The sequence below is a fragment of the Mustela nigripes genome, chromosome 13 (genome assembly GCF_022355385.1).
Source record: "Mustela nigripes isolate SB6536 chromosome 13, MUSNIG.SB6536, whole genome shotgun sequence".
In the NCBI taxonomy this organism is placed as follows: Eukaryota; Metazoa; Chordata; class Mammalia; order Carnivora; family Mustelidae; genus Mustela; species Mustela nigripes.
This window is the reverse complement of record NC_081569.1, coordinates 137497748-137508468: the sequence shown is the minus strand read 5'-3', so window position 1 is coordinate 137508468 and position 10721 is coordinate 137497748. Positions and strand designations below refer to the sequence as shown.

Here is a 10721-nt window from a genome sequence, read left to right as displayed (position 1 = left end):
ACTGCACAGACATCATATGCCACAAAAAGCCAACACTTCTAATAACCTCCTGTGAATGAGCAGTGAGCTCGCTTTGTTTTACTTGTTTCACGGGATCGCCTTAAACGAAGCCAGTCTATAAATCCGCACTCACACTGCCCCCCAACACCTTATCACCTGTTTTCATCTCATGCCACTTGCACGCTTACGTGGTCCTTCTACAATACCTGGGTCTGCTCTCCCACGGACCTACTCACTACCTACTTACTAACCCGCTTTTGCCTTCTTAACCCTTTCCCTTCTTTGTTCCTCTTGCTTCATACAGCAAGTGCCCAGTAAATGCTTGTGGAACTGACCAGAACCAATGCAATCCAAATCTTATGGCCTCAACAAATGGTGTATTTGTATCACACAAAAAGAGACTTTTATTTTAAGGTTTGTATATCTGCTTAAAGGTGTGGAATTTGCCAAGCATTTCTAAACACTCGGGACAACGGACAGTGATCAGAAAGTAACACCATGGTGGTTTTTCTTGTAGCTACTGCAGAGCCTCAAACACATACAGCTCAGGATAAGCTTAAAGAGTATGATCTAAAGATATTTCAATTTTATAAATTAGCCTTTAATAAATTGTACACAGTATTTACTTAATAAAAAAAAAGTTTATATTTTTCAAAGACATAGTTATTTCATGGTCAGCCCCATCCTCAAAGACTCACATGAAAATATAACATTTAAAATAGGAAAAGAGGAGTAAGTCAAATGACAGGAAGAAAAGTCGATTTACAGCATTTGATTTACTTCTGGACTCTCTTTCTGGCTTTTGAACCTTGAAGAGAAAAAACAAAGAAATTCCAATCATTAACTTACAAAAGCTAAAGAAGAAAAATATAAGCATTTCCATATATACTTATTTGTATTTAAAAATCTAATTAACTATGATGATTGGTAGAGATAAAATTCACACACAAAGGTAAGGGTTAATAGCCTGAAAATCTTTGGAAATTGTGTCAATTTTTTAATATGTCAAAAAATATGCTAACATCTACCTTTCAGTCTTAAGTCACAACAGAACTCTACCAAAGGTGAAAAACACATCCAATTTACAAGGGCACTGAAATATTTCTCCCCCAAATTTTTATTTGCAATTTAAAACAGTAAGTCCTAATGTAACCTATAGCAACAAGACAGGCATTCATTTCTGGGAGGAAAGTGATGAAGTAATGCATATTTCTGAGAAGCAAGGAATAAAATGTGTTGCTTTTTAAAGCCTGTTACCTATACTCTTTAGGCAGGACAGCACTGGGCCATTCCAAGACATGAAGTCTTTCCACTAGGAGTTAAAGAGACCCCAACTGAGTAGCCTTCTAAAGGAACATCACACCTGATCCTGGTCTAAGTACCTTACGACAGTTTCTACCCAAGTACTCCTGAGTTGGAATAAATCAGTGCTTCTTCACTGGGGACAGAGCTCTGAATGGGGATTCCACACGGGAATTCTACCTCACCAGGGAGACTGTTCCCACCCAGCACCCCCACTTGACCTCAAGGCAAGCACAGCAGTCGGAAGAGTATGTGTAAGCCTGATCACGGCTGCCCGCGCTGGCAAACAGTGTGCCTTCCCACCGCCTCATGACTCCCTTGGTCAGGAAAAGAGCAACAGTACCAGGGTGAGGGGCAGCATGGTCGCCCATAATTAATCAATGAATGCACTAAACAACGGATCAATACTTCTTTCCTGAAACGTACAAAACATTTTTTGAATCTAGGACAAAATACTTACCGTACATCTAATAATAAATTCTAAAGGTTTCCTGTTTACAGACTTAGTTACATTGTGGAAGATCAGTTTAAAAATTAGTGTTTTTATATTTTTCCAAGTTCCAGTTTTTATTTAATTGCCATAGACTTCAATTAAAGCAAACTTAAAATTTACATGGATATTTTTTTTTCCTGCCATTGATATGCATAGCCTATACTATGGTTTAAACTTTTGAGCTTTTTTTTCAATTTTTGTGATAGATAAAAATATATCCCAAGGTAGACTTCTAATTTTTTATTTCAAGAATTTTGAAATTAATTTTGCACAGAAAACTAGGAATGTTGTGGTGGCCTAAGATGGGGTGTAGTAGGGTATCACAAATTCCAGATCAGTAATCAGTACTATAATACATCTTCCTTTCAATAAAATTTGAAATCTATCGTCACATTACAAAGGACACTTAACAATAGCTATCACTATGTTCAAGGAGTATTATTCTCATTAACATCCTAATTTGTCATTTTACTCTTAAATAACACTGCTGCTTATACCTTGCAATCTAGATTTAAAATTTTTCACTGCAACTAAAAACACTACCTGGAATTTATTATATAATCAGGATTCTACAATGTGGAGTCTTTGCTGCAGGTATCAATTCAGTATTTTCTCTAATAATTCTAACTGTGGCAGAAAAAATATTTTTCCTCTTCTCGTGTTATGAAAATGTACCCATTTCATAAATGTAAAATGTACCCATTTCAAAAATGTAAAAGACTAATGTGTAAAATTTAAAATCTGAAAAAGGAAAAGTATAAGTCTGGATACTCTTGTATAATTTTATTAATGCAAAAATTTAGAACAAGTGGGAAGTGTCTTTGTAGTGTGCCCTTAAAAAGATCCCTTTTTTGACCGGATCATAGATCTTCGAGAGGTAACTGTCAATTCTGCTTCCCTCAGATTTCTCAAGAATGGGCCAAAATTCAAGATCGTTCAAATATAACATTAACAAGAGAAGGCTGTGGATTACTGTCCATTTTATGAACGGGAGGGACAAAGGAGCTAGCCATAAATATCATGGCTACATTAACTAATTTTTAGTACAATTCTGAAGTACTGGGACAGTTCTGAAATGCCAGAATATGCATGGTTTTTAAGGCTTATCATTTTGTGGGGGAAAAAATTACTTGCAGCAAATAACCAAATTTTCTCAATTGGTAAAAATTATGCCTTGCATAAAAATAAAAGGATTAGAGGCCTCTGTTCTTCTTGAAAACCACCCCGTCACCCCCTCTCTTTCTTTGAGAAAACCTACACAATACACATTTTGAAAGCTTTCAGAATGTGTTCTTACACAATAGACCCCCAACTAGTCAAAATGAGTTTAGGTGTATCAAGAAAATTATACGCGTTTTTAAAATGGTCTAAATAGATATTAAAGGAAAGTTGCTCCCATTTTGCCAGGCACAGCATTCTGAAAGATCACACAGTGAGAAAAATCTCTTACCATATTGTAAACCATAAATTGTGTTTGAAAATAAAATTGTTAATGAAGAAACTGACATTTCTAAAGCTGCTGCTGTTAGAGGTAACCATTCTTGAAACACGTTTATGACACAAAATCTTAAAGCTCTAGAACACAGAAGTCACTGAATTGTATTATACATTTCCTTAAAACAAAATTCAAACATAATAATGTGCCTCCTCCTTCAAGTTACTTTAAAATGATGAATACAAATATAAATTTCATGAACACTGGCCTTTTTTTTTTCCCCCAGAAGCAATAACATTTTACCATCTCAGGTAATATTTCTCTCATTTATGAATATTTAGACAGTAAAATACTTTAACTAGCCCTGAACTTTAGGAGAAAGGAAAAATTATAATAAGAAGAGAAACAGCATTTAAGTAGAGCAATTTGGAGTTTATATGAATAAGGGAGAATTCAATTATTCTCTATCTTCTTTTTGTTTAAATTGAAACAAAAAATCTGGATTGTTCTCCTTAAATATGCAATGGGGTCCACACTCTTCTTTTGTTATTAATAAATAAAATGGAAATACTAATATATTTTTCCCCGTAAAAACCAGAAATGTAAGGACCTTAAATTAAAATTTTAAGTATAAAAAGCATTTTTTCATAATTATAGTCCAGTTTTAAAATCATTGATGTATCAAAACAAATAACTGATGCTCACTAAAGCAAAGTTCAGGTAACAAATGACCTTCAGGCATCAAAAGAAGCATGAGTCTTCTCCATGCACAGCTGTAAATTCACTCTGATCTAAATGGGTATCAACCTTACTACCACAATGTGGGCTTTTTGCTGAAATAAAACTGCCCTTTTTAAAATATAAGGGATTTTTTTAAAGTAAGAATATTGCTCTATCTTTACAAATGCTCCTTAATTTTGCTCCCACTCACTGTCATAGCTGCTGCTGCTAGCCTCTGGCTGAAACAGGCTTCCATGCACTGCTCCTCGGGACTCCTCACTTCCTAGTAACAAAACGGACAAGAAGGGAGGCGGGAGAACTGTGGGGCTCGGGAAATGGCTGCAGGAGAGAAAAAGGAACTTCTTCAAAACCTTCAGCCTCCCGGGGAAAGTTCGATCCTCCCTCTCTAGATACCCCCAGGATTCTCTGCGGTGAATTCATGTAAACCTAAGGATGTTCTAGTCATACTATACAAGAAAGACAACACTAACAGAATTGAGTGCAGAAGATTCTCTTTGAAAGTCAAATGTTAGTCTTCCACAAACATGCACAGGTGACACGATCAAAGGAAAGGGAAAATACCTTCCTAGCCTGATTCAATAGGGCACTTGGGCTTCAATGAAACTTTTACCAAAAATGAGCCGTCTCTATTACAAAGTGGGAAATGTTTCATAAATAAACGAAAAGGCAGTGAGATAGAAAAGAAATCTGGAAAAAGAAAAACATGGTACTGCAGCCCGCACCGAATCTCTTCATTACGCCAAAGAAATCATTTCCTAGGAAACCTGGCAACTGTTTTCCCTTTTCTGAGCCACCCAAAGGTGCACCTACACGTCCCGCACTGGCCATCTCCTAAGAGGAGCACACACACGGCAGGAAGCCCAGCCCCAGCCCCGCTGTGGCCTTCGCAGAAGTGGCCCTACTGATGTCAATGCCACCTCGGCTCCATACTGTAAGAGGCTTCACCACCAGTTTACGAGCCATCTCATAAATTACTTTATACTCTGCTTTTTACTTCAAGGGCTTGGAAAAGTGATGATTGAGGCTTTAATTCCTTGAGTCCCAACTTGCTGAGAGAAAAGAAGAGGTTGCAGACTCAGTGGGGAGCACTGGGGTGGCTCAGGCCAGTAGAACCGGCAGCTACATAAGCCCAGATACTACTCGCCTGATCCGAACCTTCCCTCAGATCCTGTCAAGTGGATCAATGTGCAGAAACGGAGAGACGGCAGCCTGAGAGGTTAAGAGCTCCGGCTCTGCCATTTAAGGGCTCTGTGTCTTGGGCTCCCTCGATGCAAGATCAGAGTAGCTCCCCACCCCAACTTTGTGATTACTGTGAATAGTAAACAGTGCAATGTATGTACAAAGAACATGTGATGATACTATAAAATAGAAGATCTTCTTGTAGGATATTTTATTATAAAATCAAAATGTTATGACTATAAGCTAACCTCTTACTTAGTAGAAGGAAATGTAATGTGTGTTTATATATGGAAAAAGCTAATAGGCAAGACTGTTCAGCTTACGGGTTTTTGTGGCCTCTTCTGTCTGTGTACTGGAGCAGTCCATATCTTCGACACTGGATTTGGTGCTCTCCTCAATTCCTTTCTTGCGCTTGTTACACAGAGATTTTTTAAAAGAGAGAGAAAGAGAGATACGGGCTGATGGTCAAATAAGTAAATACACAAACTTGCCAGATACTAGTATATTTGCAAATCTGTCAAGGGGTGGGTATAACAAAACATACCGTCAGAATACACACGACCACAGTGCGGTAGTTACCTTAGGGGAAGGGACTGTGGATGAAGAAAATGGGATAAAGAGAGTCTTCAACTGTACAGTTAGTCTGAACATCAGCTTGTTCGTTACAATCACCTCAAACTTTTTTCCCTTCTTATAGTTCATCATGGACAGCCTAACCAGCAGAACTGATGATACAGAAACTCTCTTTTAAAAGCAAACCATGTAACAAACTTGGTTTCACCGCTCAGGCCAATGACACTCACTCTCCCCATTTTACAATGTGTGTGGCATATGCGGGGAGGCATGGTAATCCACTTGATAATGGGAAAATATACACCTTGTCCATATAGTGTATCACTGGTTATACCCTATCAATCAGTGGTAAAATTCTACACATGAATCAATAAAGACAAACTTCCAATAAATGTCTTCGTTGGGTATACTTCTCATTAAAAGTTTAAGGGGGGGGGGCACCTTCCTGTAAAGGAAGAGTCTTAAAAGTACACAGCTCTCCTAAAATCTCAAAAACAGGTTGGGTTTTCCACCATCCCCTCAAGCTTTTCCAACTTTCTATTTATTTTTCTAGTGAAGGGCTACTTAGGAGTTAATGCTTATAGTCTGTCACCAGCCAGCCTTCCCAAGCGTTCGTTCAGTTTCTTTTCATTATTTTCTACCACTACGACATTTTCTAACTAATTCAGTCCTGTGTGAAGTTTTTAAATTACTCAACACATCTACATGTAGGAATGACTACGGAAGAACTCAGTAATAACTTTACAACTTTGCATTTCTCCTATTATAGCTTTATCCCACGTAGTCTCAAATTTAAATGTGTTAAAATCCAAATGATAACTCAAAGCTTCCCTGGGTTGCCCAGATTTCATTTAGGAAATCCTCTCATCTGTCCCAAATTTCAGATTCACAATGCACCAGAAAGTCCTCGCTTCTATTTCTAACAATTGATATTAAGTTGAACTTCATCTGAGACTCTCCCTTGCTTCAGGCCATTCTGCACACTGCCTGCTGACCGCGCACCGCTCTCCTGCCTGATGGCAACCGCGGATTCTGTTCCACAGAGAGCTGCAAGGAAAAGCTCCACTCTACTCAAACCGCATTACCTTAAAACCCCCAAATGGTCAGAACTGTTATTATCTACATATTACAAATAATCCCACTGTTTCAAAATATGCTTAAGGTGGCTGTGGAAAGACCAGAACTCCGAGATCCCCGCCATGCTCCTTAAGAAAACGCTTCACCCAGACAAAAATAACTTGACTAACCCTTAAGAAACCTTCAAAGGCATTCATTTAGCAGATTTGTATATGGAGGTATTGCCTCTCAAGAATAGCTGTTCGGAGTGGCTGTAACTTCATATAACTGATGAGAGAAGGGGAGAGTGCCTTACATCTTTCTTTTCCAAAGTGTTGCTTCATGATTACCATCTAGACCCTGCTGGGCTGAACAGATTGGTTCGATAATTACATACAATAACTGCAGTGGGCAGGTAACCCTCAGCTGGCACAGGGCAGCTCCCCTGTGAGAACTTCCATATGCAAACTGCACTGATGGAGTGCATTAGGTACATCTTTCCTGCCGGTGCACAGGCCTGATTAACGCCAGCCAAGACTCCAAGGTTAGCATGTCAGCAGATTTGTGATGCATTAGGCAGGAATAAACACAGACACTTTTGTTCATTCGGACCAAAATTAAGGAGGACTATTTCACTACTATATTGCTTTCCATACAGGAAAGAATGCATTTTCCGATTTTAAGGAGGCAGATTTTTAAATGCTTATTATAAAGGGAGCTCTCCAATACATTCTACCTAAGAACCTAGTGCATTCATCTTGTTCTCAAGCTTATTTAATAAAAAAGAGCTATCTTAATCTCCATGCAAGTAAATTACATAGGAATGAAAATCAGCCAGTATTCAACCAACCAAAACAACAACAACAAAACACCTGTATTTTAAGCATCCATGCAATAGGTAAAGCACTGAATTTCATTAGACCACACTCCAGCTGGGTATCTCCTGCCCAACTTTTCTAAGAATGTATTTAGTTTTGACAAAAGGGGCCCATGTCTATAGGAAAAGACCAGTTTAAAAAAACAAAACAAAACAAAAAAACCCTTCATGTTTAAAAGCATCTAAGTGTGCTACTGATTCTATAAGGCAATGAGTAAAATTCCAAACAATCCACTGGCAGGTTCTTTCTCCTGATTATCTCCTAATGTTTCATTTTGTTATTTGTCAACATCTTGGGCTTCAGATCGTGCATATTTTGGTTCTTTCTTAACAGAAAACGGCTTCAGAAAAGGACTACGTGAATCTGACTCTGTCATGTTCCACACCAGGTCCCACAAAGTGCCTCTACATTTATAAATGAAATCAAAACATTATACGACACACCAGAATGACTTATAAACTTACAATAGAGTTTTCTTTTAATTCAGCACAGCTAAAATATTTGCAGAAAATGAGGTTTATTTCAAAGGGTATTAGCGTATGTATTACACATTGTATTTCTGAAGTGTTCAGATATGCTAGGCTAAAATTTAGTTAATTAGCAGCTTCTCACTTCCAGCTTAGAAACAGGAAGACAAATCAGCTAGATGCATTTGGACTGATAATTTACTAATAGTCTAAACACTGACTAGAGACCACTTAGAGACTTAAAGCTGTTTTAACAGGACAAAGAATAAAAATCTTGTGAAGCAAAAACCAAAGACCCATTCATTCTTTGCTTCCCAGGTCACACATCAAAAGATCACCTCTAGATGCTTTCAACAGCCTCTAAGAAAAGCCAATCAGATCCACGGCTATATCAAAGGTGAGTAGTATTTAGGACTGTTGTTGGTTTTTAACTCTTTATTTAAAAAATCACAAATGTTTATTATAGAAACTTTGAGTATACAGCCTAAAATTTCTAAATGTTTGGTACTGTACGTGTGTCAATGAACAGAGAACTCTAAATACAATCACTTAGAGACTGACTGCACCAGTTTGTCTTATTTATTTACTTAAGGCCACCTGAAGTCACCGTGCAAACGGTACATGCTTTATAAACTAATAGCATTATTTACTTCAGTTCCTACATTCATTAATAGCAACCAAAAAACCATTATTTGTTACTCGACAGTAACTAAAAAAGCACAGAACACATATCTTCTATGAAAGCAGAGCAGACACGTGTGTTACACGGTACTAACAAAACCAGTGGAGCTAGTTAGAATTCACAATGGAGGCAGAAAACGCCGAGGCTGGAGACAGCAGGAGCCTAAGAGAACTGGCTCAGTGTTTCTCAGCTGCGGTGGGAGAGACCAGGACTCAGAGTCCTCCGCTCCTGCCCCAGGGGCCATCTCAGCCCGACGCCGCCCCCTTACAGTTCCTGGCGGCTGTGCTCTCACGGTAGTGCCTCGCTTCCGAAAGAGGGAGAGTCCACAGAGCAGAGCCTCGTCCGCACTCTTGCTTCCCAATTCTGCACGGGCTCCCAGCCGGCAGGGAGACGGCTCCTCCTCTGTGCAGCTTCCATGGGGCCTAGCATGGTAGTTTACACAGAAATACCTACGGGGCTGCAGCTGCCGAGCAACCATTCGACTAGTGTTGTAACAATGAAGAGATGACTTCCTATTTCGCACCAAGCCTTCTACAGCCTGTGTGACGTTTAAGTGCACATGACGTCATTACAGATATATTTTGAGAAAAAGCAGGAAAAGGTCAGACATAATCAGAAAAAGGAGAAATGAAAAGATGGGAAGCGGGTCAGGAAGTGAGTTTCTTAAAAAGAAGAGCAGATTAATTTGGAGAATAATCTAAAAATATTCTGCTAGAATGCATTAAAGTGATTTATTATTTTAAATGAGCTCTAGTGATAAAGGCTGTAGCAAGAATCATGACTATTACAACTTCCTTCCGCAGTGACACAGGCCTTCACGTTGCCAGGGCAGAGAACCCACCACATATTTACTAAGCACCTACTGTGTGCCTGGCAAGGTCACGGGCTGCATTCTCAAGCTGAAAAATACATGCTTAAAAAACAGATTCAAGCAAAAGAGTAATCTTAGTTTTTATCAAAATATTAAACACACACACGTCAAGTTTCTACACTGTTAAGTCCTGGAAGAAATCACTTCAGGCTTCTGCAAATCACCGTACGGAAGCGTCCAAGGGAAGCCCACGTGCACGAACGCCATGTGGCGCAGCATCGACACACCGTAAATGGAGCCCATGCGGGACTTCGTTTTATCTGCAGTTGCTGTTGCTATTTGCTTACGTTCAGATGTCCTGTCAACACGTGTAGCTCGTCTACTCCGGAGGTAGGGAAGCAAGCACAACTCGTGAATTCCGCTGACTGTTAACAGGTCTGGGGAAAGGGTTTAGCCAAAGACAATGTTTCCACATGTAACTAACAAAGTTTGGAACACGTTGTTCTTCACTGGTTCAAGTTCTCCACTCCTAAGATACCACGAGGAATGAAGAATTTACTGTTGTTATCCCACAATGAATTAATGCTAGCACGTGTACAAAAGTGAACTGCCAGGGGACTGTAATGTGGGAGACGGTCTATGAGGAGCTGAGAAGGTAACAGTACAAACACGCGCGGTCTTTTGTGGGGGAAGGGCATAGATTCCAGTGGCCCCGATGTCACACCCACAAACTAGCTAAACTGTGTGTAAAAATAAGGGACATCTGGGGGCTAGTATTTCAACCTCTGCCTCACCTAAACTCTGAAGAAATGAACACAAAATAACAAGTAATATTTCAGCAGCAACAGTGACAGAGCCTCTCACCATTACCATTGGGAACTGGTGGCCAAGAAGAGTCAGACACTGCTAGAAAGCAACATGGGGCTCCGACGCACCCCTGAACCATACTGGGGAAAAGAACATGAGCAAACACCATTCAGAAATTTTTCACCACTGACCTTCAATTTACAGAATGTAAACAGGAAGCTTGAAAAGAAAGACTGGACGAGCCCCTGGAAAAGACCTTCCCTATGCCCACACCGTCCCTCCACGAAACCAGAACCT

The 10721-nt window shown here is 39.4% G+C and overlaps 1 protein-coding gene across 4 annotated transcripts in view; it reads right to left on the bottom strand.

Annotated features, from left to right (window-relative positions):
• Window positions 1–365: 365 nt before the first annotated feature.
• VRK1 (VRK serine/threonine kinase 1) overlaps window positions 366–10721 on the bottom strand; it is a 74980-nt gene continuing 64624 nt past the window's right edge. For 2 of the 4 annotated variants that reach the window (XM_059373936.1, XM_059373934.1), the window contains 2 exons: window positions 5474–5561; window positions 367–808 (listed from right to left, as the gene is read on the bottom strand). In XM_059373936.1, the coding sequence (XP_059229919.1) occupies window positions 777–808; window positions 5474–5561 (120 nt within the window). In that variant the 3' untranslated portion in view covers window positions 367–776. Of the gene's footprint in view, window positions 809–5473; window positions 5562–10721 lie in introns of all 4 variants that reach the window. The other 2 variants (XM_059373935.1, XM_059373932.1) reach the window with 2 other exon arrangements.